At 47.2% G+C, this 26,540-nt stretch overlaps 1 protein-coding gene across 4 annotated transcripts in view; it reads left to right on the top strand.

Moving 5' to 3' along the window:
* RPP40 (ribonuclease P/MRP subunit p40) overlaps window positions 1-26,540 on the top strand; it is an 872,477-nt gene that overhangs the window by 49,001 nt on the left and 796,936 nt on the right. For all 4 annotated transcript variants that reach the window (XR_011274228.1, XR_011274227.1, XM_069613449.1 and 1 more), the window contains exon 2: window positions 9,931-10,075. Coding sequence is in view for 2 of the 4 variants with exons in the window: in XM_069613449.1 (XP_069469550.1) it covers window positions 9,931-10,075 (145 nt within the window). In the remaining 2 variants the exon portion in view is untranslated. The remainder of the gene's footprint in view (window positions 1-9,930; window positions 10,076-26,540) is intronic.

Below are 26,540 nucleotides of genomic sequence, written 5' to 3'. Positions count from 1 at the left end.
GGGTTCACTGCCATGCCCGACAGCCCCGCATACCTTTCCATCACCACTAGGATGTACTGGAGATTCTCTTCCAGATGTTTTAGGTACAGTAGCAAATCATCTGCATACAGTGAAATCAAGTGTCGCTCCCCTCCCACTTCGATGCCTACAGGTTCATACTGTTGTCTGAGGTATATCGCCAAAGGCTCCAGAGCTAATATGTACAACATAGGGGACCATGGGCACCCCTGTCTGGTGCCTCTTCCTAGTTGCCATCTTTCAGATATAACCGCTCCTGTTTTGACTCTGGCCAACGGTACACTGTATAGCATCTTTGCCCATCTTATGTATCCAGGCCCCATACCATAACCTGCCAAGGCCGCCAGCAGCCATGGCCATTTCACAGAATCGAAGGCCTTTACAGCCTCTAAGGACACAATTGCCATTTCACCCTCATTCCTGCTCCCTCATTCAATAACCCAATGAAGACGTCTGTGATTGTGAGTTATGTTCCTATTCGGGACATAGCCCGTCTGATCAGGGTGTATTAGCTTGCCAATGACTCTTCGCAATCTATTTGCTAAGACAGCCGTCAATATTCTACTGTCTTGGTTCAGCATTGACAATGGTCTGTAAGGGCCACAGCAATGCCCAGGTTTATTGGGCTTGGGAAGCGGTATTATAATCGCTTCTCTGAGCGACTCTGGCAGCCGGCCTGGCTCAAACGCTTCATTAAGCATATTCAACATCGGGGGGAGCACCTTTGTACACTTTATAAAACTCACTTGGGAACCCGTCTGCTCCCGGGGTCTTACTAGTAGGTAGCTGCCTTACTACTACTTCTAATTCCTCTAAGGTAATCAGCGCATCTAGCTCCTCTCTTTCTTCGGTACTTATTGTAGGCAGACCTATGTCTTCAAGTGTTTCTGTTATTACTCCATAATTGCTTCCCTCTTCATCCCCGTAAAGATTCCTATAGTATTCTGCAAACTCCTGATTCCCTTCCTCCTGGGTGTCAACTACACTGCCATCTTCTCTTGTTATCGTCCTAATGGTAGGTCTGGGGATCTCGCTCTTGTATAACCGTGCCAAGAGCCTCCCTGTTTTATCTCCTCCCGCATGCTGTCTTTCTATGTATTTTTTATAGTTGAGGTTGCACATTCTGTCCCACTGCTCTGCACATGTCTGTTGTAATTTAAGAATCAACTCCATGTCCCTTCCAGTGTCCCCACTGTCTCTCAGCGCCTTTTCCAATTCCCTTTCTGTCTCCTGTAGATCGCCCAGGATCCCACCTTGCAGGCCTCTAGAGTTTTTGCTATGGCTACGCCCCGCATCACCACCTTGAAAGCTTCCCATAGCGTGCTCGCTGAGTCCACGGTACCCGTATTCACCTCAAAATTGTTTATAATAGCTTCTCTTATGTCTTACCTGAAGAGGGAGTCCTTAAGTGCCTCTGCCCCTGCCCGAAGCCGCCATGTTGGAATCCTTGCTCTCGGGGGGCAGGACTGCCAGCCGATAACCAGGGGCGACTGATCTGAGAGGACCCTCGCTTTGTACTCTGCCCGCGCCGTTTCCATCAGTATGTCCGACGTGGCAAAGACATAGGGCCTCATCACGAGTTGGGCTGTATTCCCGGCTGTAATACCGCCGACTGTAATAGCTCTAGCACCGACCGGTCCAGCTGTATTACTGCCGGATCACGAGTTGGGTGTTAACGGTAAATCCCCATTCCCCATTGGGTCCCTTGGATTCAATGGGGTATTTTCAGCGCTAATTATGCGTGCTAATACAGCCGGCGGTAATACAGCCGAAAACAGGGGATTTTCACCTCCAGAGAAAGGCTGGAGGTAAAACAGCCCATTTAGCGCCCAACTCGTGATAGGACCAGCCCTTAAATGCAGCTGTAATACCGTTACCACCGCATTTAAGGGCTACAGCCAAACTCGTGATGAGGCCCATAGTCTAGACTCGTGTGCAACTGTTTCGGGCTGGAATAGTGCGAGCACTGCCTTTCTTGGGGATGTTTTGTTCTCCACACATCTGCCAGACCAAAGTCATCTAGCAGCATCTGTAGCGCTTTAGCCGCAGAGGCGGGTCTATCCATCTTCCGATCTATCTATTCTAGGGTTTAGCACACAGTTAAAATCCCATCCCCAGATCATTGCGCTCCCCATACACGTACTAAGGTTCGTACTCGGGGTATGTTGCTGTATTCTGGTTGGGGGCATATGTATTCACAATGCTTATCTCCCTGTTCTCCACCAATCCCCTCAATATAACCATCCTCCCATCTGTTTCCGCAGTTTCCTGCAACAAGTGAAATGGGACATGCAGCGCCACCCAGGTGAGCACCCCTCTAGCATAGGCAGAATATGTCGAGCCCGCCACAACCCCTTTCCATTTTTTCGCAAGCGTTCCCATCTTTTCGCGTGTCAAATGTGTCTCCAATGCAATATCTATCTTTTGTCTGCGTAGGTACAACATAACCTTGTTCCTCTTTAAATAACTATTGAGGCCCCTGACATTCCACGTAATTATTTTAAGGTCCCCGATGGCTTGTTGGAATCCTTCTTTTCCCTTCCATCATTACAGTCCAGTTCTGTCTTCCAATTCTGTCTATATAGGCTTGCTCCCCTGTTTAAACTACCCTCAACCACAAACACCCCAAACACCCCTCCTGCCACCCTTCCCTTCCCCAACTTTGCACTCCCCAACAATTGCCCAGCTCCATCCCTGGATCTCGGGCCCCCCCGCATCTAGCCCTTTCCGGCAATAGCCTGTACTCGGAGCTCAGCGGGGTGAGGTAGCCCTAATGACTATCCTGTTACTTCTACTACTACTTGTGGGGGACTTGTGGGGTAAGACGCCTGTGTTCTGCCGCTCCTATCTGCCACCATATTACAACATGCTAATATCCAGTTTGCTTATATACTCAAGGCTCTATCCAATGCGCTTCGATAGAATCAAGGATATCATAACCTAGCTTCCTCATCTCCCATCGCTACTCATCTCTGTGTTCCTATCGAATCTCGACTGGGATACCTCACAATGTGATATACCAGTATGCATAGATTGTTTTAGTCACTTATCTTGTTTTCCTTGGGCTCGTGTGGCATCTTGTTCTGGGCAGCCCTGTAAATCCAGCCATGCAGCCGCCTCTTCTGGGGTATCAAAGAAAAACATTTGACTTGTGTGTATCACTTTCAGTCTCGCGGGGTATAGAAGCATGTATTTGATGCCAGCCGTGCGCAGCCGTCTCTTCACCGCTACATAGCTGTACCTTTGTCTCTGGACTAGCATTGTATAATTAGGATGAGCTGTGATGGTAGTCGAAGTTCTATCTATCGTGCCCCCTTTCCTGAAATACTCCAATATTTTCTCACGATCTCTGTAATTCAGAATCTTGGCAATAATTGCGCGGGGAGGGGCTCCCGGCTTTGGTTTCCTCGTGAGGGCTCTGTGTGCACGCTCCACTGTGAATCCTTGTGAGAGTTTGTCAGCTCCTATTTCTTGCAGGATCATATTCTCGACATAGTTTGTAGGATCCTGGCCTTCTTCTCCCTCCGGCAGACCAACCACTCGAATGTTGTTCCTTCTCGCTCTCCCTTCCGCCTCCTCTGCACGATTCTCCAGGTTAGCCACTTTTTTTAGTATGTGGACTTCCTTCGCATTGTCAGTGCTGGTGGTCGTGTTAGTTTTGACCGCGCTTTCCAGATTGCTTGTTCTGTCTGCCAGCGCTCTGACATCTTGTCGTAGCAGGTTGACGTTGATCCCGACCGCGTCTATCTTAGCCTCTAAGGAAATCTTTAAGTCCGCCATTGCTATCCCCCAAGAATCCTTTAGTTCCGTTATGGCTGCCAATATCTGGTGATTTTCAGTCCCCAGGGAACTTCCTGTGGGTCCGCTTGTGCTCTCCTTCGCCGACGCAACTGGGGAATGCTGCGTCTTGGTGAACGCCTCCATCGTGGGCTCCTTGCTCTTGCCCTTGATCACTCTTCCTGCCATATTGTGATCTGGGGCAATCACCTCACACCGCTCCGTCCGCGGTATCGCAATTCTGTTGCTGAATTCCGCAGTGTAGTCTGCAGGTCGCTACTGATTCTGATTATTGTTCAGAGGCGTCTGCAAGGATTCCCGTGCTCTGAGCAATGCGCCCGAGTGGGTTATGTCCTCCCACGTATCAGTTGGCTCATCCGTCATGCAAAGCAATTTATTCCCTGTGTATTTGGGCTTCACCGTCCACGGGTCACTCCCGCATCCCATCAGACTTTGGTGCGCGATTCTCCACCCCACGATGGTGCAGACCAGCGACAGCCGTGAGCAGCCAGGGGTTCTTTGGTGCAGTGTCCTCGTCCTTATATTTCCAATAATGCGGCCATGACTCCCCCCATCAGTTGTTACAGCATATGGGCCTGCTTGTCCTGCAGTTGTAATGCCCAGCTAGCCACCTCGCTTCTCTCACTGTGCACTTAATGTTTGCATGTATCTTGGCTTCACCTTTTATAAATCGCTTTTGCAACCTACCAGCATTTAGTGCGAGAGCCCTCCTCTCTTGGGCAGTTCATTCTAATATTGGTCTTACGCAGTGAGGGGCTCTTAGTTACAATGCCTTCATTTTCTGTGGCATCCACGTTAGCAAGACTCTTCTTGTATTTATTGCAGCGTAGAGCCTGCCTTTTTCCCAAGCACAATCCTCACCTCACCTCCTCATAGTTTAATCCGGCCACCGATTTGTACAGGCCCGGTCCGATAGCCCCACCCGCAAGGATGCCTTTGTGTGCTTCAAAAGTGCGCTGCCTGTGAACACGAGATTGTTGATACCAGCACAGTGCTCAGCGGCGGAACTGCGGGCGAGTCCTTTGTTCGTGCACCGCTTCTTTGCACAGGCCCGTGCCTCCACAGTCCCCTCACATGCAGGTGATAAGAGGCCACCCGCCCGATAGTTGCCGCTGCGCGGGGCCGCACGGGCCTCAAGCAGCAGCCACCCCCGCACTTATGTGCTTATAGTGTGTTCGTCTCCCTTCCAATGCACCCCCCTGCTCCGGTCATATGCCGAGCCATCCACCGCTCGTCCTCATCGATGCGCGGCCCCCGTGCTCTCGGACCATTCAAGTCAGCGGGCAGAGGGGGGGCGCCTCAGTGATTGGTGGGCCGCGCAGACACCCGATGCCGGTCTCAGTATCTCTCCGGTCACGCGGTCACTGTGCACGCTGCACGGGTATACTCGCTCCTCCAAGCCCCACACTGTAGCACGCGACGCCGTCTTCAGTCGCTGTTCAGTATTTCATAAGGCCATGGGTACAATGTATCCATTTCGCTTCGCTGCCGGATCCATCCCCCAGATCACACCGTCACGGCAGCTGACCCTTTGTTAGCCGCCATTTTGGATACATAGTCGCAGTGCCGTCAGGAGCTTCGTTGTCAATTTCACCGCCGCTGCTCATACAATCAGTTCATCATTTTCCACGATGGCAGAGCATTCCTTCACACGTCCGGGTCGTCATTTTTAGAGTTGCTTGTAAAGTTTAAGCGCATGTTGTCACGGATCTATGTCGGATCTTTGGAGCAGCTCTTCTCAGGCACGTCCCGTTACATGGCACGTTAGCCACGCCCCCGCCATACTACTTAACATATTGCTAGCCTATGCAAGAATACACTGTAGCTCATGTTTTTCATCATTTTGCTACTTAGGAACATTTATATATTAATGCATTTTCCTGTAATTCTCTCCATACTTTCCTCATTCTACTCATATTTTTATCTGGTCTTCTAATCTCTTTTATACCTGGTTTTCCAAAAGTATGCATTGTGTGCAGTGAGCATGTTAAAATCTCCTTTTAGCATGCGTGTGCTTTTGACAGACAGCAAACCGCTGGTCAGTGTGCTTGTGCTAGCACGAGCACCACGCAATGCCTGTAGTCCAATTTTAGCACAGGTCACATTCCTTTTGGCAGAGAGTCTGCTTCTATCGTGCTTGGAGAAACGCGAAATAGGATTTAACGTTTGCCAATTGATTCAGCTAATAGTTATTTGCACCTTATATTTAAATAACTGCCTTCTTTTAGTGTCTGTCCATGTCTGTGTGTTTGATATTTGAATGTAAAAAGCTTTCTCAGTGCCCCTCCTCTCGCCATGGTCTCTTGTAGTGCCTAGAAACCGTCAAAAGAAGTCTTGCCTAATTCTAAAGCGCTTGGGAGAACAGGAAAGCGCTAGCTCCTTCCCAACAGTGGCCAGGGAGCTGTAGAGGATGGCACAGAAGATAGCGGCCTATAGGGACAGTGAGGGAGCAGGTGGGAGGGCAGTGGGGATCGCATGGTGAGGGGGGAGGATGGGTCTGAGGCCACTGTTGATAAAAAGAAAATCACGACTGGGGAAGTGGTGCAGGAGACAGCCTGGGAGGAATTAAATGCTAACTTATCTGTAAGTGCAAGCTAACGGTCCTAGCCTCCTGACTGGCTGCCACCACTCCACCAGTTGCATAATGTTAACCAATGATGTCTGAGACGGACCGTGGTGGTAAAGGACAACCTAACTGCAAGAGCCTCTGTGAAGGCTAAGGGCTGTCGCCATCGAGGTCTGCCCTCAGACTGAGGTGGTTAAGACTATTTGCAGGGTGTTCATATTCCTCTTTCTCATTTTTTAAAATATTAAATCAGCTTTGTGCGTGTGCTGAGTGCCCATAAAAGAAATCTGCAAACAAAGGTGACTGCAGGGGAAACAAAAAAGGGACATTGGACCTTTTCTTTTTCCAAGTCAGCCAGACAGAGCGTGGCATGGGAGGCAGCAGCGTCAGGTAATGAAGATTTATGGGGCGGTTTGAGGTGGTGGGGAAATATTTGGTGGCAGCAGAGGGGCGACCCGGGACAGTGCCAGTAAAAATAAAATTGCGGCTGGGAGAGTGGCGCAGAAGACAGCCAGTGAGTAATGGAATGTGGGCTGGGGCCACTTCTCTTGGTGCTATTATTCTGGCCAACAGGAGGAAGGGAGATGTGCAGTTTAGGGATATCAAACTCCTAGTCCAAAAATGTCCATTTCACTCTTATTAGCGAGCAACAGCTCCACCCTAGTCTGGTCATGATTAACACACAAGATTTATTTAACGCTAGGCTGATCGTGAGCAGAGGCGTAGTAGACAGGGGAGGGCCTGAGCGGGCAAGGCCCATCCAAAATCTGTAAATGCCCACTCAGCAGCACTGTGTGGGCATTTACAGATGTTAATGTCACTGCAGCGGGGCCAACTGCATTAGCTTCAGGACCCACTTGTTAGACAATCTTGGCTACACCTCCGATAGTGAGTCGGAGAAAATCATGGCTGCTATCCAGACGAATGGTCACTAAAAATGACCCCATCAATCTCAGACTGTTAAACCCTAAAAGAATATATTCAGTGTGGCTAGAGTGCTTCATATTTCTGAAGGTGGAGTAAGAAGGAATATCACTTGGAAGTCTTCCATTAGTAGCCCTGTAACAATGATTGTTCAAACAAAGAGCTAGTTTCTGGGTGTGTTTACATTGCTAGGTGGAGGGTACAGTGGAACTCTTTAATCCCCCAAGCCTCATCATCTTTATATATAAAGCTGAATGTATGTATGCGTGAATGTTTGTGCGGCTATACAAATCCCCACCGTTGACCCACATCTATCAAATTTTGCCTGGATTCATCTTTTGTCTGGAGCAAAATGGTAGTCTATGTTTGGATGCAAAATATTCACTTCGTAGACACCTTCATTACTGATGCTCACCCCGGTTCACTATAGTAGGTACTAGAAGGAGGCAAAATTTGGAAAAGTGTCTGAAGCAAAATATTTGATGTGTTGATTATTCCTTTGACATTTATTTCTACTGTATACAGTTCGAAGGTTATTATTAAAGGGTTTTTTTAAAGAATTTTACTTTTTTTTTTATCACGCCACTCCAAATATGGGAAATGACAAGGTTACAGTTTACTTAAGTTCATTCACAAGAAGAGAGCACAATCAATCAATCTTTCTTGGACATTTTATCAAATATGCTGAAGCCATTGAGTGACTGAAACATGCTGCACAAAAAACGAACATCACTTGGAAAAGCTCCATCTGATGCAAAGCGAAAATCAATATCAAGAGCTTCTGAAACACAAAAACAAACTGCAGCATGACTTGCCATCCAGAGGATAAGAGCAACTTTCTTTCTCCAGGGCAAATGAGATGCCAGAGCAAACTGAAGCAAGACTTGCTGACATGAGGACAAGAGCAAAAACCTTTATGGCACATGAAACACCACTCGATCAGGACACAGGCAACGCTGGGTAACCCAGCTAGTACGCTATTTCAGACAAACCACTCAGAATATCGTAGAGCTCATATTGTGTATTCAAGTCTCTTAAGACCATCAGGTTCTTTAGCAATATTTATTACGTTTTTAATTTGCTCTACTATTTGCTGCAGTGGTATAATTGTTTTGGTGCCAGGTCTGATCTAAATGAAGTAAAAAGAAATATAATCCTCTGGAAGCACCGCCTTCATTGCCAAAAAAACATTATATTACATAGAGTGTATTTTTTCTGTTTCTAACATGGTCAGGCCAGACAACTGTCTTGTTGGCATACAGGGGAGTGTATGAGGTCTCATGCGGGCCCTTGAAGGGAGGGGTCTTTATAATAATCAAACATTTTTCATGGGTTCTTTTGTGGTGGCGCAGGTGGGATCTTCTTAAGGGCACTCTTCCTGAAGTGAGATATGGTTCTGATGATGCTGTCCCGTTGGGGTAGTGGAAGGGTGTACAGGGTTTGTATTAGCATGGGAAGTTTATGACCAGTTCAACAGCCTTACATTGACCAACAAATATTTGCTGGTATTGAAAGGTAGTCATGCGTCACTTGCCTCAAAATTCGATCTTCACTAATTGTGAGACATAGGAATTTTGTGCTGTACACTGAGAGTTTAATTTTTCATACTTGCCGATTCCTGAAGGGGCTTAGGGTACTGCAGGAGAGTGATGTGATTTTGACTTTCCATGCTATATAGATCATAAAAGCAGGTAAAAGTCCAATGGAATGAAGTTTTGTTACATGTACATTTCTAAAATGAAAGGGGTCTCTTAGCTCATGATTTAGTTAATGCACCTTTTTAATTTGTCACAACATTACTAAATTACAGTCTTTAAACTGGCTTTCACCTCAACCTTTGAAATTGTTAAAACAACATATTATTTCATCTTGACATTATTTGACATTCTTACCACCATTGGTGCTTGCAACTTTAGTAATTATACATTTCTTCCCCAGTTTGTTCCTTCCTTCTCTCTTTCTGTCTTTGTCCCCCATTCGATTTTTCTCTTTCACCCACTTGCTTTCTTTTATTTTCTCGTTTCCTCTCCCTCCTTCACTCTTATCTTCCGTTGTCCTCTTTCTTCAATGCTTCTTCCTTCAAAGCTTGCATTTTTAACGTCCCCATTTTCCATCTTTCTGCCTTTCCCCTGTCCCCAAAGTGCTTTTAAAATGCGAGATGTACGAGGCTGAGCCTAAATGGTATTTGCCGAAATCGTGCTTGTCATCAAGTCTGACCACGGTTAGCCTTACAGAAGAGCAAATACATCCTGCTTTCTGGTAATTCAAGATTGCCATCCATTGATCAAAATACATGAATGCTAATCCCAACATAGAGAAGTTTTTTAGGTGGCTTTTATTATTTGTAATGAAACCGTAATCCTGAAATCTACAGTTTAATTTGTAATCTAATGATGCAGAATACTGCAGTTTACTTTTGTATTGTTTGACTTACCTATCCTGTGGACAACAAATTTTCACCCTGGAAGATGTTTACTGATGGTACTGTTGATTCAGATAGTGGTCATTTTACTTCTTCTGAGTTTTGAATGTGTATGTTTAGACGTTATAAAAAGTAGGCTTTTATTTACTCTTCAGTTCAAAGTTTTGTTCACATGGCTTTTCACATTTTGCACATGAAACAGGTTTCCTTTTTGATTCCGGAATGTGGGACACTTCCAGATCGTTTGAAGAACGCAATCGAGAGCATGGGAAAGTATTTCCTTGTTAAGAATTTGCACGTCCATGAACTAGCCAGTTCTGAATTCGTCAATACGTTTATAAAGAAAGGTAAGGATGTTTCTTTTATGTTGTTAAACGTATATGTGATACCATATGTCACCACAAAACGCCAATTTGTGATGTACAAAAGTGATATTGCAGTTCGCAACTGATACTAAAAATTCCAATAGGTAGAAGCGAGTAGAACAGAGCGTTTCTGCCATTCTTTGTGTCTAAAAAGAGAATTCTTCAGTAACTAAGAACAAGCCAAACCACACACACCGCACTGCAGCATAGTCAAAATGTGATCTATGGCAAAGCACAAAACAGAAATGTATACAAATGAATCACTCATGAAGCCATACTCAACAATTGCAAACTAATACAATCTACAGAAACCAGAAGAGGAGAAATCGCTCTATCGCACAAAAATCACATCAGCATCAACTTCACCAATAACCTCACCATTAGAATTCTGCAAATCACACCTAGTTGACCTCAAGTTCAATGACCAATTCAACTTAATCTTCCTTCTGGCCTGCAGACCACCCACCTATAACCCTACTTTTGCTGCAAAACGCAAATCAAGATAACATAATTGTTCTGGGTGACTTAAACATCAGGTTCGAAAGAGAACATGAAACTACAGCAAACTCCCTCAACGCCCTACTGGAAACTCTTCACCTCAAACAAATAGTGAGCAGACTTATTTGCAGTGCTGGACACACACTAGACACCATTTTTTGCAGGAATGAACTTTTGGCTGCTGCCCCTCCAGTTCCAATCATATGGAGTAACTGGAGGAATCCAATGTGAATGGTTAAGGTAAACGGCCTGACCTTGCCTGACTAGCGGGACAGCCTAGTAGTGTAATGTGGTAGACCTCTCTCTGCTTCTCACTGTTATGTCTATGGGCAATATTCACTGCTCCCGGTCGCCTCTCCCTCGTCCCTGTAGATGTTGGAAATGGGGAGGGGGAGACGGGACAAGACGGGAACAGACATTTATAGGTCGAATTATTTATTTATTTATTTAATTTCACATTTGTAAAGTGCCTAAGCCCGGAGGCATCAAATGCTGTTTCAAGACCAGGTACTCAAAAAGGAAGCTTCATAAAATGAGGGTGGAGGGAAAAGCATTACAGACATACAAGAGGTTTCACAATGTCACTTGCTGAGGTATGCAAGGGGCATGTCTTATGTCCACTAGTTAGGAGTATAGCAACATTTTTAGGGCTTTTCGGAAGGCCCAGTATGATTCCTGTGCTTGTAGTGCATATGGGAGGGTGTTCCAATACTTGGCTGCTAGCGTCGGGAAGCTAGCGCCTCCGCCTTTGACTCGTTTACATTTGGGAATTGCGATGCAGTGTGCGTGCATTGACCTGGCTGGTCTAATTGCACTGGCTTTTACATTTACAATCTTTTGTGCCAGGTACACTGGTGCAGTGTCTGATAGGCATTTCTGTGTGATAGAGAGTGTTTTGAATGTGATCCTTTCATGAATGGGGAGCCAGTGGGCTTCCCTTCTGGCTGCCGAAATGTGTTCTCTTTTGGAGATATTGAGTGCAGCGCGCAGGGCATTGTTTTGGATTATATGCATTTTGTTGATGTTTTGTTGGGAGGTACCTACAAAGAGGACATTACAATAGTCTAGTATGGCCCCAATTGGAGCTCGAGCAATGGTAAGGCAGCTGGAAGGTGTCAGGAATTGTCTGGCAGCATTGATCAACTTGGTTGCGTAGGCAAATGAGGTGATCAAGTTCACTTGCCCAAATGGAATCCAAGCGCTTTCACTGACGTAGAAACCGGGATCAGATTTCCGTCGATAGTGAAGGAAGTGAATTGCAAGTTGAGTTTATTCAGTGTTGCTGGTGATCCTACCATGAGACATAATTGGTTTGTGGCCATCCACGCCTGGATTGTCGAGTACATTTTGTTGATAGTGATGGAGTTATTGTCATAAATTGGTGGTCAAGGGAAGAAGGATTTGGGTGTCGTCGGCATAATTTGTGTATGAGATGCCAGTGGAGTCCAGGAGGTCGAAGAGGGGTTTGGTGAAAATGTTGTATAGGTGGGAGAGACGCAGGAGCCTTGGGGGACCCCACAGAGAATGGGAGCGGTAGGGGCGCTGGCTATGTCTGAGAAGACTCTCATTGATCTTCCTTTAAGAAAGGTGGAAACCCAGGTGGTGGCTTCTTGGGAGAAGTTGACAGCTGCTGTAAGGTGGTGACAGAGTATATTGTGGTCCACTAAGTCAAAAGCAGCCGACAGGTCAAGGAAAAGTGGTGCAGGTTTTCCCTCGTCTCTAAAACTGTCAAGGTGGTTTTTCAGGTCTAGCAAGGCTGATTCAGTGCCATGTCCTGGCCTAAAACCTGATTGTCATGAACCTAGGACGTGGTTGGTCTCCAGGAAGTCTTGTATTTGAATGTAGGCTACCCTGTCTAATAGCTTTAGCAGTAATGGGACTGTGATGACTGGGCGGTAGTTATTAGGTAGTGCAGGATCTAGTTATGGTTTCTTCAGTAGTGAGAGGACCCAGGATTCTTTAAGGTTAGCAGGAACCATGCTAGAAGTGAAGGAGGCTTTGATGAATCATGTGATGAAGGGTACTATGGTTGCAGCGCAGTCTTTGATGATAGTAGCTGGACAGATGTCACCCTTGCATCTTGAGGGCTTTAGACCTTTTAGGATGCAGGTGGTGTCTTCTGTGATTTCTTTCAATTCAAAGGTCAGGGTGTGATGGTTATGTGAAAGGGGGAGGGTGGAATCCTACAAAATCGCGCTTTACGCGGACGATGTGCTCCTCACACTCACCAGCCCGGAAGAGTCAATAAGAGCCCTATGGCAAACGCTCGAAGAATTCCGAGCAGCATCGGGATTCACAATAAACATCTCCAAATCCACCGCACTGGGCATAAACATCCCAAGAAAGACCAAGGCTCATCTCGAAGAGGGGTTCCAAATTCCTTGGGCCGGAAGCAGCTTCAACTACCTGGGGGTGCAGATAACCAATAAAACTAAGAGGCTGTACAAGACCAACTTCCCGACACTCTTCAGAGACCTAAGAAAGGACATCAACCGCTGGAAAAAACAGGAAATCTCCTGGTTTGGCCGAACGACGGCGATAAAAATGAATCTCACGCCACGGCTGCTATATCACGCCCAAGCCCTGCCGGTGTCGATCCCGGAAAAGGCCCTGCAGAAACTGCAAAGAGAGGTGCTGAACCTAGTCTGGGAAGGAAAGAAATCCCGCATCCCAAAGCGCATAATGCTCCGAAGCACCGCCCTGGGCGGCCTAGGGGTCCCAGACGTGTCAAGGTACTGCCTGGCAGCCCAACTAGCCCCAGCCTTTGCCTGGAAATTGCCAACCAACCGACCCCGGTGGTTGACTCTGGAGGAAGATTGGTGTCAGTCCCCACTGGAATCCTTGCCCCACTCCAGGGAGCCCAAGGGGGCCAGGGATCTGGGCCCCCTATCAGCAACAAGAAACACAGTCGCCAGCTGGAGGGCGGCTGCACGCCGGTGGAAATGCAGGAGCACAATGGGTCCACTCACGCCAATCTGGAACAACCCCGACTTCTCCCCCGGAATCACACCAAACCAGTTCACGGAATGGCGAGCCGGCGGCTTAGAAACTATCTCGGATTTCTTCGAAAACGGCCTCCCCCTGAACTTCGAAGAGTGCAAAACAAAGTTCAAGATCCAGGAAACAGAAAGGTTCCGCTACTCCCAACTGAGGCACTGGCTGTCGCACCCTCAGGTCAGGAAACTAGGCAGCAGGGAGCTCACAGCATTGGAAAACTTCCTCTTGACAACCCCCCCTAAGGGGAAAATATCAGCCCTGTACAAAACTCTAGACAGAACAGACCCCGAAAAAAAAGAGCCATATATGGTGAAATGGGAAGAGGACATAGGGAGACCAATTGAGCTGGAGGAATGGCAACACATCTGGTCCCGCGCTCTGAAAAGCTCGAAATGTGTGACGAACAAAGAAAGTGCGTTTAAAGTTTGCTACAGATGGTATAGAACCCCGTCATTCCTCAACAAATGCAACCCGGCTATCCCAGCGCAATGCTGGAGGGGATGCCCGGACCGCGGAACCCTATTTCACCTCCTGTGGTCATGCCCCAAAGCCACCCTATTTTGGGAAAACATCCTGGAACAAATTAAAACAATCACGGGACTCAACATCCCCTGGGACCCAGGGATTGTGCTACTGGGGTCGACGGGAGATGGCCAATTCCCGCTAACCGGCAACCTGGCGGACCTATGCTCCCATCTCCTAACAGCCGCCAAGATCTCAATCGCCAGACTCTGGAAAAACCCGGAGGGTCCATCCACGCAGATGTGGTGGTCTAAGTGCTGGGAAATCGCCGCAGCGGAGAAAGTCACAGCCATCAGGTCAGGCAATAAACCCAAATTCGAACGCACATGGGCGCCCTTTCTGGACTACGGACAGCAATTCCCTGGGGTGGCAAGGCAGCCACCCAACTTACGCTGGATGGAAACTCAAGACTGAAAAAGAAAGCACAACCCCAAGCCAGACAGGCAACTGAGCTCCTCCAGTCCTCCGAAGTACCACGAACAATCAATCGAGTTCCCCGGACTTGGAAGACCCGACACTAAAGCACCCTGGTGTAACCTAGCGAAGCCCCACATCGAACCCTTGAAATAATCTCCTTGGCAAAATAGACAGTAACCTGTTCTTGAGCAAAAACAGCTCCCTGCGAAAAGTGCTCCTTGTCCCTTGCCCCCCCTTTCTCACCCCCCTCACCCTGTAGTAGTTGTTTCTGTTATGATTTCTTTTGTCCTTATTATGGAGGAGAACGTAAGACCAGCTAAGACTAAAATATGCAAAGTAATGTTCTCCTAGCCATATGTTCTAACAAGTCGATATACATGCAATGATCTTATCCTCTACATGACTTGTTATGTTGAAAACAATAAAAATAATTTTGGAAAAAAAAAAAAAAAAAAGAAAGGGGGAGGGTGTGGTGGGTACTGGATGTTTTGATATTTGCCTGCTTGAGAGCTATTTTCTTCTTTAGCATGGTGATTTTTCAGTGCATGGCATCTGAATGCTGGAACACCACAGCTCATCTTTGATGATATTGGAAGGAGGGGTTGAGGGTGTTTCCAGCTCCCTGAGCATTTTGAAAATTTCTTGGGAGTTGGACTTGGCATTCAGGATTCTGGATTTAAATGCCGCAGATTTGGCTGCTATGATTGCATGCTTATATTCTCTTGCAATATTGTTGAATAGGGCTTTAAATGCGATAGCTGGGTCCTTTTTCCAAGTGATTCCATTAGGCGTTATCTGGTGCATAAGGCTTGGAGGTCAGAGGTAAACCATGAGTTGATGTGCCCTGCAGGTTTCGTCTTTCATGGAACTAGTGGGGCAACGATATTGACTGCTTTTTCCAGTGTGTTCGTGTATAGGTCAGCTAGGAACCTAGGATCATCTGAGAGGAGGTGTGTGGTGGGAGAGGTGTGAGGTGAGGATATATTGAGTCTTTGGTCAACATCTGGGCGATATGCGACCATGTTGGTGGGAGGGCAGGAAGGACGTACAGGGCTTGGAAGTTTGGTGGGGGGAAGGTAAAGGTAAGGATGTGGTGATCCGACCTTGGGCATGGTGAGTTGGACAATATAGTGATCTAGCTGTTGAGATCTGCTCCCCAGTCCAGTGTCCGACATTTGATATGGGTGGGGCACTTCTGGAGTGACTAAAGCCAATGGCTGAGAGTGCTTTGGCCACTGAGGTAGCGTGAAGGTCTAAAGGATCGTTGAGACCGAACTTGAAGTCTCCTAGTAAGATAGTACTAGTTGTGGGTTTGATGTTATTTCCGATGATGTGGATGAGGTTCTCTGCAAAGATGACAAGAGGGCCGGTAGGTGGGGGGTGGAAATCAAATGGATTGCTAGCAGGTTTTTGGGGCTGGAGGAAAGTTCGACAGAAAGTAGCTCGCAGTTGCCTTCCATCGTAATGTTAGAAGGTCGTATCTGCAAGTGTTCCTGGAAGATTAGTGCAGTGCCTCCTCCTCTGGCATCAGTCATGTCACTTCTGAGGATAGTGAAGCCCTCTGGAAGAGCTAGAGACAGGACAGCATCAGAGGCTCGATGTAGCCAAGTTTCTGTGATGGCCAGTATGTCCAGGTCCTGGGAGTGGATGAGTTAATTTACATCCAGAGCATGGGCTGGGATGGACCTGGCGTTAATGAGGGCAGCTTTCAGGCATAGTGGGGCGTAACATTTGGACGAGCTGGCCTGTTGCTCTGAGGGAATTGGGCTTGCAGCAAGCCTGCTCCTGTTGACTTGGGAGGTTAGGTTTTCATCATGAGTGGGCTTATTTTTCCGCTTGGGATTCCTATTTTGAGTGCTGCTAGGGATGTCTTTGCAGGGGTACAGCTTGATGTGAAGGCTCCTGAGGTTGCTGGCAGGTAGTATAGTAGTAAGAGGAACATTGGGGGGCCTGTATCTTGGTGTAGGCTTGCTTGTGGTGTGTTGTGCAGCAGTGATGTGCACGTCCGTGCTTGTAACTTAAAGCTCCTGGCTGGAATAGACTCAGGTAGGCGCTGCAGAGTCACCATAGTTGTTTTGAGACTGAGTCTAGTGTTGCTGATATGAGTAGGTACTGGTACCATACTGCAGAGTACACTTGGTCGATGTTCTGTCTGCTGTACAGTATGCGACAAATCCTGGGAGGAACTTTTCAGTTCTTGAAGAGTGGATACCATAAATTGATTGGTGGAAGAGAGAGGGGAATCCCCTGGGTTGATTTCCCTTTTGTTAGGTTACGCCCTACCCCAGACATCTTACCATGAAAGTACTGCTCTTGATAATACTCCCTTTGGTCTGAACCAGGGGAAGACAAAAATTGGTTGAGATTAGGGCCAGGTTCTTGTCTCATCTGGCCCTCCTCAACTGGTTTTGTTCTGGCATGATATTTCTGCCTCCTTCTTGGATCAGGGAAACTGGGACCTGCATATCCCATGAAGGTTTCTGGGACTTCTTCCTCCTTAACCTCCGTCCTTGTAGAATACTGCATTTCACCTGGGTTATTCCACTGAGCATGACCCCAACTCAGCTACCTACATGATCCTCCCTTGCTCATACACCCCCAGGGTTGGGATCCAAAAGCGATGGCCTTCTCCTGGCCACCTGAATAGAGGATTCTCTGGGTCTACATGGGAGAATACCCCTATGTTTCTCAGTCTTCTGAAATGTCAAGAGCCTTTGATTTGGCGTAATAAATAGTGAACCCGGAGACTATTGCAAAATCTTGTAACACCGTCATCACTCTCAGCAGTGTGCTCGTTGTGTTCCTCATAAATAGCAGCACATCATCCGCATATAATGCGATCTTGTGCATGCCACCTTTGCTGGCCACCCCCAAGTATACCTTTTAACAAAAAAGGGTTGACCCATATATTTTTTGTTCTTTGGGGGCTTTCACTTATCAATGGTTAAGATGCATATTATACAGAAACAAAGTGAACAGCTACCTCTCCCACAGATCTCCAGATCTAGGCAGACCTCTACTTTTAGTGCAGCAATGTCATTAGTGATGCACAACGCCTTTGTATTTTTCGATTACATAAAAGTTCATTTCATTCAGCTCATTATGCACATTTTATATCAAACATAGTATCAGATAGTACATACATATCAGAACAACCATATACCCATAACCTTTTTCAATACATTCAGAGGTATACCAGGCCAATCTGATTCTTAAGTATACCTCTATTGTGTGGTTAGTATTCAAAGTGCTCAGGTGCGGGTGAAAATCCTGGTTAGATTTTACACAGTGTTCTATTATTATTGGGTGTATGCAGACAACCATAACATTTTCATCTAGTTGGACTCGATGTAACATCACTCTTCCATAACATTGCATGTGGTCAGAGAGGCATTTCCCAACCCATTCTCATGCAAATAAAAGTCCTAAACCAAAAACATGACAACTTTGTGTCAGGCTTTCTTTTCTGACCCCTCACATATGGTGTCAGGTGTGGGATGCTGAACATGCTGACAGCAACTGGGAACCCACCAAAATAAATGTTTCAAACTGTATTCACTGCACCCTAAATACATCTTACCATCCAACAGTTAGAGGAAGATTTCACAATTGAAATTAATCCCCATGAGATCCTCTTTAGTATAGAAAAAACATATTAACAAAATGTGCCTTTCCCATCCATCATCAAAAGCTCCTGTTCCATGGTCGTTCCCTACTAGATACTTTCAAAATAGCAGATTACGACATAAGAACAAATACTAAATTTGGGGGCGTGGCTTGCAGCTGATGCAGCTGGTCTGCTCCTGTGACTGCTCCTGCCTGATCCTATGTGATCCGTCGACAAGACATGCAAATACAAGTGTCACAACTCCTGGGTGGTCCCTGTGGCAGTGCTGGCACCAAGAGTATTCTGTTCCGTTAGACTGGGCCACGCAAGAAGGTGCCATTATGTTTGTTGTCGTGACAGTCTAGTCTTTCCCAAAATGGCCACCACCATGGAATGGGAAGATATTTAGTCAACCTTTCCCTCGGATCAGGTGCATGACCGAAGTTATTGAAAAGGTTGCTCCTTTTAAAAAGGAAAAAAGCCAAACCCACTGCACATATCAACCCTTGGTTCACCCCTGAACTCAGAACCATGCGCGCATCATAAAGATCTGCTGAAAATAACTGGCTAAAATCGCCAACTCGGGCAAACGAAAGCCTGTTCCAGACGTTAGCCACTAATTACAAAAAAGAGATCATTAAAGCTAAAAGCCAAGTCTATAACCAGAAAATATTGAACGCCCAATCCATTACAAAACAAACAATACCAAAAAATTATTTACCATTCTCTGTGAACTGGAATCTCCAGCACCCACCCCCGATCATACTGTTAAAGACGAACAATGTTGTTCCAACATTCAAAATGCCTTAGAAGGCAACATCTCACCATTACAATGAAAAATAGAACTAAAAAAATCTAAACTTCGCCTCAACCAAACCCCTTTAACGACACCTTCCTCAATGGATCTCTCTAAGGTCAATGAATGTACATTCACGCCACTCTCCATTTCAGACACCATTAATATTATCAAAAGCCTAAAACCCTCTTGATGCAAAGGCGACATCTGCCCTGCAACCTGGGTAAAAGAATTTGCACCCTTTGTCACTAGCCTTATCAATAGTTCATTTGCCTCCAACCAAGTCCCGAAACATCTAAAAACAGCTTGGGTTCTACCTTTGCTCAAAAATCCTACACTACACCCCAATATCCCTAATAATTTCCGCCCCATCACCACAGTACCTTCTTTACTAAAAATACTTGACTGTGCAGCCTATCTGCAGATCCAAAATATTTGGAAGACAACAATCTCCTGAGCCTAAAACAATCAGGTTTCAGACCAGGCCATGGTACGGAGAAAGCCCTATTAGACTTTAAAACACAAAAGGACCAATATAAAGACAAAGGTGAACTATGCATTTCCCTTCTGTTAGATCTCGCCGCAGCTCATGACATTCTGTGCCAACACCTCCAGACCGTTTCCCATTCTCTCCAGAATCCATCAAATGGATCAAATCATTTCTAACTAATCAGACCAGGAGGGTCTTTTCTGACACCTCAGTAGTCCCTCCTATCCCCGTGACCTGTGGCGTACTGCAAGGCCCTTGCGTGTCAACCACATTACACAATGCATTTACTAAACTCTTATTCAATAAACTTGACAAAATGGGTATCACGTATACAAATTATGCGGATGATACTCAAATACTCATACCGATTACTGGATGTTATGACACTGACTCTAAAAACCTAAACATAATCTACCTTGCAAAGCAGGCCTGGATGGCTCTTAACGAATTGTCTCTTAATGACAATAAGACCAAGCTGATTCTTATCGGAAATAAAACTAAACTAAGCAACCTCCCCCAACTGTACAAATCATTTAACATTGATGGCAACACCATCATGGTCGCCAACAAAATAAAAACCTTGAGGGTCTATATTGACTCTTCACTCACCTTAAATAGACAGGTCAACACTGTTGTCTCCTCTGCGGCCTATACGGCCAAACTGATAAGAGCCAGTAAACCCTTCCTCTCTGCATAAAACACTATCACCCTGGCTAGAGCCTTGCTACTCTCCAGGATTGATTACTGTAACTCACTATTTGCTGGCACCAGTACCAGAAATATAAAAAAATTATAAATGGTACAAAACAACGCTATTAGAGCTGCCTTAAATATTCCTAGTTACGAACACATCTCAACCATCAGGAGGAACATCCACTGGCTCCCTGTCCACGACAGGATCACATTTACAGTCTTTACGCTAACACACAAGTGTATTGCGAATAAGGTGCCAATATACCTTAGTAACCTTATCTGCAAAGCTCGTTCTAAAAGACCGACCCATTCTTCTTACACCAATCTGCTTATCACCCCTAGGTGTAGAAGACAGGAAGCTGGAGGTTCAAGCTTCCCAGCGATAGCACCCAATTTGTAGAATGCCCTCCCTAGTCAACTTAGAAATGATACTTCCTTTTGGTCATTTAGAAAAAATCTAAAACCCCTACTCTTTAGGACCGATCCCCCTCAATAGTCTCCTAGTCTCTTAGATCCCAGCATCCAGGCTGACTGCTTCTAGATTATATACTTAGCAGTTATAGCCTCTGTAACCAATGCCACTATCTGCTTCCAAGTCAGCCTGCAAATGTCTAAATGTGCAACAAATATGATGTAATGATGTAATGCAATGTATAAATGTGCCACTATCTGCTTCCAAGTCAGCCTGCAAATGTCTAAATGTGCAACGAATATGATGTAATGATGTAATGTAATGTATAAATGTGTAAATATGTAACAAACTTGTAATTTGTACTGGGAAAAGACATGTCCTTGAAGTTTTGTAAACCTGTAACCATCTTCTTAAGTAAGTCTTAGCGACTAGTTGCCTTCGGGCTTTGCATGCTTTATAAATAAATAAATAAACCCCCCAGCTTTCCGCCCACAGGTAATGAGCTAAGATACTCTGCTGTATTTTCCTTCCTTTTCGCTTGCTCTTTCTTTGCCTGCCATCGCTACATTGCAGCCCCCTCCCCTGTCTGCCTGGCACTGCTGTTCTGTGGCTTTTGAATCTTTCGATCAGTGCTTGCCCTTTCTCCTTCTTCCTGCAGACCCTGCTGCGGTTTTCCTTGCTCTCGTCCGTTGCGAGGCATTCTGTACTTGTTTCTTCCTTCTTTTCCCCTTTCCTTTCCCGCTGCTCTCACCATTTTCTCTTTACTGTGTCTGCTTCAGTGGCTAACCTACTGGTTTATCTCGCCATCCAAGGCATCTGTGTTCTCCACGATGCACACTCGGTGCATGCCCTTCCTCTCCTCTCATTTGACTGCTCTGCAGTTTTAGGAGCTTGGACTTTTGTGTCCAACATTCCGGAAAGTGAAGCATTACTTACCTTCAGGACTATTCTAACATTGGCATTCCGCCTCAGCCTTCGGTATTCATATATTGGAAGCAGATTATGAGTACCACTTTCTGTCAAGACTACCTTCTGAAGACATGTGCACAATTCTACAGTGGACCAGTTGATGCTGGCAATTGCGGACCTGAAAGCATAACTGGGATCGCAAATCGAAGCGGTGAAAGTGGATGTGGGGCTATTGCGTCAGGATGTGAGAAACTTGGCAGAACGAACCACGACTTTGGAGATGCAAATGAGTGAGAGCTCTGGAGTGCTCCAGGAAATGCAGTCAGATGTGTACGTGCTGCAGCAGAAAGCTGGCTTACTCGAAAACAGAGTGGAGGAAGCGGAACAAATGGCGCAAAGGAATAATATACGCATTGTTGGTCTACCGAAGGGGGAAGAAGGGTCGGATCCGACGACTTATGTGGAGAACCTGCTGCTCCAGGAAATTGGGACTGGGAAATCTCACACAGAGATTCAAGATTGAGAGGGAGCATAGGGCGTTAACAAGGTGGCCCTCCCACCCCTGGGAGTTCCCCCAAGACCGATCATTGCCAGAGTCCTGAACTATAAGGACAGGGAAAAGATCTTGGCATACTCAAGACAAGGGGGATCCTATGAGGGCCTCTGCGGATTTGGCGATATATCTGGATTATAAGTTTCAGGTGCTGAAAAGCAGAGCACAATTCGCAGCAATGAAGGCCAGTCTCCGAGCGGTGGGTCTTAAATATATGCTGATTTACCCTGAATGGCTCAAGATCATATATAAAAACAAGACTTGTTTTTTTGATCTCCCAGAGGATGCGCAGGCATGGATGGATGGACAGAGAGAGGATTGGCTCGGAAGAGAAAGAAGAGGAAGTTGGTTGGAGGATTCAGAAGGGGAGTCCCACTCAGCCATTGGCCAGTTGAGATGGAGGGGAGCCTGGGTGCAAGTAATGTCGGGCTGTATTTGACAAGGAACTAGTAGGCCTACAAGGTGCCCTACACCTTTGTTCTGTTGGAATAATGCCTTGGTTGCCGTACTTGTCTTATTGTAAACATGACAGGAATACGTGATGAGACATTTTTAGTCAGTGGCTTGTAGTAAGAAGGAGCAGATTAGGTCCATGGCTGTGCTTGTCATGGCCCCTCTGTTTTGTTGTTTTAGGGCACTCGTTTATGTGCCCGCCTGCTGTGCATCAGCCTCCTGCATGACGGCAGGTAGTGAATAGAGAAGTGGGTAGGCCTGAGCAAGGGTAGCAATGCTGGGTATTTGTTTCTAGTTGGGGATAGTTGCGGGAAGTGAGGAGGAAAGGGGTTGCCTGTAAGCCGATTGTATGTGATATGTGGTATTGCATTCCGGAAGGAGATACCATGGTGGAGCGGAAGGGAGTGGGTGGAGGGAGCAGAGGTGGTTGAGCAAGAGAGAGCTACCATACTCGCATGGCGGGCACTTTAAACGTACTTACCTGGAATGTGAAAGGGCTGAACGCTTATGTAAAACGTAACAAGGTATTTTCATATCTTAAAAGGACTTGAGTTGGCGTGGCCATGCTGCAAGAGACACATCTTAAAGCAGACAGGCAAAAGGTGGTATCTGGGAAAAGGGGGGTGGGGCAGCTCTTTGGCTCAATGTGCTCGGCTTACGCGCAAGGGGTCTTGATATGGATCATGCCCTCGGTTCCCTTTAAAGCTACGCATGTGAAGCAAGATAACGAGGGCAGAATGGCACTTGTGCAGGGCCTCCTTGAGCAGGTAGATACATGTTGGGTGAACACGCATTCCCCCAATCATGGTCCTGCTGAGTTTTTTCGGACTCTTTATCCACGGCTCGGTTCTTATAGTGAGGGTAATATGGTGTGGGGGGGATTTCAATTGTATGCTGAATCCAAGCCTAGATAGGTCAGATGATAAATATACTAAACCAGTCCCCCCGGATCCCCGCCAGGACGTTATTAACGCTCCTGGAAGCCTTTGCTTTGGAAGATGCCTGGAGAGTGCTTCATCCAGAAGCCAGACAGACACTACTCGCATTTTTCAGCACCACATGCAGTGCATACAAGGATAGACTACTTTTTTGTGGGAACAGAGCTAGTACACAATGTTACACTTGCCAACTATGAAGGAATAGTCCTGTCGGACCATGCCCCACTGAGCCTGCAGTGGCAAAATGGGCCTGTTAGAGCCCTGATACCCACGTGGAGACTTAGTAGCAAAGCGCTTAAGTATCCTTCGTTTCGAGACGACATAAGGGACAGCATTACTGAATATGTGTCGCACAATTTGGGCAGTGTACCGAGCGCTGGGACATGCTGGGAAGCACTGAAGGTGGTGCTTAGTGGAGCTGCCATACGAGGGTGCAGTGGCATCCAGTTGAATATCACCAGGGAGCTGTCCCTCTCGGAAGAACGATTGCGGACTTTGCAGCAGTCGCGAGAGCAAACTCAGGGTAATGTAGCGAGGATTCAGGAACTGAAACGAAAATACATAGACTGCTGGGAAAGTTTAGACAAGCATAACTTTGCCAAATACATGAGGAGACAAGCCGGGATGCCTGTTGACGTGGTTGTACAAGAAAGAGGCATAACACAGTCCCATTCATGCAATTAATAATGAGCAAGGGGAATTGTCACACTCAGCAAGGGATTAACCAGGTGTTTCGAGAATTTTATCAGCAATTATGTAAGGAGGAGTCCTCAGCATCTGACACTACACTAGAGGAAGTATTGGATGAGATTGAACTCCAGAGATTGCATGAGGAGGAACGGGATTGCTTAGAAGCGCCTATTACAGTGCAAGATATAATTACTACAATAGTGAGCCTGCCAACGGGAAAGAAGCCTGGTTCAGATGGGCTTCCGAGCAAATTTTATAAGGAGTATGCACAGACATTGGCTCCTCATTTAATTAGTATGTATCATCACTCCTACGCAGACAAGGTTCTCCCCCCTAAGCCTGAGAGAGTCCATATTCATACCCCTACTCACGCCGCAGAAGAACCCAACGGGACTGTAGCTCCTACAGACCTCTTTCAACGCTAAACCAGGACAATAAGATTTTGACGTCTATCTTAGCGGCTAGGATAAAACAGTGGTTTGTAAACTAGTGCTGCCTGATCAGACAAGGTATATCCCAGGCCGTAGCATGTCCTGGAACTTGAGGAGGCTGCATTATGTCCTCCTGGTACACGCTGTGCGCCATAGCTAAGCTAGACGCAGTAAAAGCATTTGATTCAGTGAAATGGGATTGGTAGTATGCCACACTGCGCAGGTTTGGATTTGGGCAGGCCTATATTAAATGGGTACAATTGGTGTACACCAGACGGACTCGAGTTAAAATGGGTAGGAGAATCTCAGGCGCATGGGAGCTGGAAAAAGGAGTGAGGCTGGGTGCCCCTTGTCACCGTTATTGTATGTGCTAGCAATGGAACCAATCGCCCAGTACCTAAGGGCGGAATATCAAGAGGCAGGAATCGAGATTGATGGGACCAGACATTTGATATCCTTATATTCTGATGACATACTGCTATATATCCTGAACCCGGAGGACAATTTGGAGTTGCTTCTGGAGGCCTTGGTGCTTTTTGCAAAGTAGTCAGGGATCACCATTAGCATGTACAAATGTGCATTGTTGCCAATAGCGGGTCTTGGAAGGGGGCGAGGTGCGCTACTTCTGCTGGCTCTGCAGTGGAAAGAACGAGCCTTTAAATATTTGGGACTTAGGGCTCGAGTCATAGAATCCAGCTCAGAAAAGGTGCAAGCGCTGCGCACACAGAAGAAGCGTGCGCCACACGTGCGCCAGCCGCGGCGCAAAGAAACGATAGCGCAGCATGCGTATTCATGGATTTTCCGAGGCATCATTAGCCGTGGCGCGAGGAATATGAAGCTGCACCATTAATGCCTCCAACACGCCCCCACGCGCAGCAAAAAGCAAGTAAAATGCCTAACACAGCGCAAGACCCCGTACGCGATGAGTTTCTACGTGACTTGGGCTGGGGTGCGTCCGGGGTATGCAATGAGTTTCCACGTGACTTGGCTGGGTTGCGGACGGAGTAAGTGCGCGAGAAGTCAGCGTGTAACCTGGACGTACCGCTGCCAAATTGTGTGGAAAAATAATGTGTACCCTGGACGCAATCCAGCCAAATAGTGTAGAAACTCAGCGCGTACCCTGCGACACACGCACTAATCCAGTGGAACCTAACCCCTCCTGACGGGACAGCCACACCCCTACCCCCATCACCCATGACCACACCCCGCAGGAAGCCCTCACCTCATAGGACCCCTGCAGCCCCCGTCACCACACATCGCAGGCAGTCCACAGTGCATAGGACCCCCGTCACCCATGACCACACCCCGCAGGCAGTCCACACCACATGGGACCCCCCTGTCACCCGTGACCACATCCTGCAGGCAGCCCTCACCTCATTGGACCCCTGCAGCCCCCGTCACCACACATCGCAGGCAGTCCACACTGCATAGGACCCCCGTCACCCGTGACCACACCCCGCAGGCAGTCCACACCACATGGGACCCCCTGTCACCTGTGACCACACCCTACAGGCAGCCCACACTATATGGGACCCACCATCACCCGTGACCACACCCCGCAGGCATCCCACACCACATGGGGCCCCCCAGAGCCCCGGTCACCCGTGACCACAACACACGGACCGCCCGTCACCTGTGACCACACGGACCCCCCCGTCGCCCGTGACCACACCCGACAGGCAGCCCACACTACTTGGGACCCCCTGTCACCCGTGACCACACCCGCAAGCAGCCCACACCACATGGGATCCCCCCAGCCCCTGTCACCCATGACCACACCCTGCAGGCAGCCCACACCACATGGGACCCCTCCAGCCCCTGCCACCCGTGACCACACCCTGCAGGTAGCCCACACTACATGGGAACCCCCCTGTCACCCGTGACTACACCCCGCAGGCAGCCCACACTACATGAGAACCCCCCCGTCATCCATGACCTCACCCTGCAGGCCCCCGCACCACATGGGACCCCCCCAGCCCCTGCCACCCGTGACCACACCCTGCAGGTAGCCCACACTACATGGGAACCCCCCTGTCACCCG

Source organism: Ambystoma mexicanum, chromosome 5p (assembly GCF_040938575.1).
Source record: "Ambystoma mexicanum isolate Mex_15411 chromosome 5p, UKY_AmexF1_1, whole genome shotgun sequence".
Classification (NCBI taxonomy): Eukaryota; Metazoa; Chordata; class Amphibia; order Caudata; family Ambystomatidae; genus Ambystoma; species Ambystoma mexicanum.
Note: the sequence above shows the minus strand (reverse complement) of the source record. Positions and strands in the feature narration are given on the sequence as shown.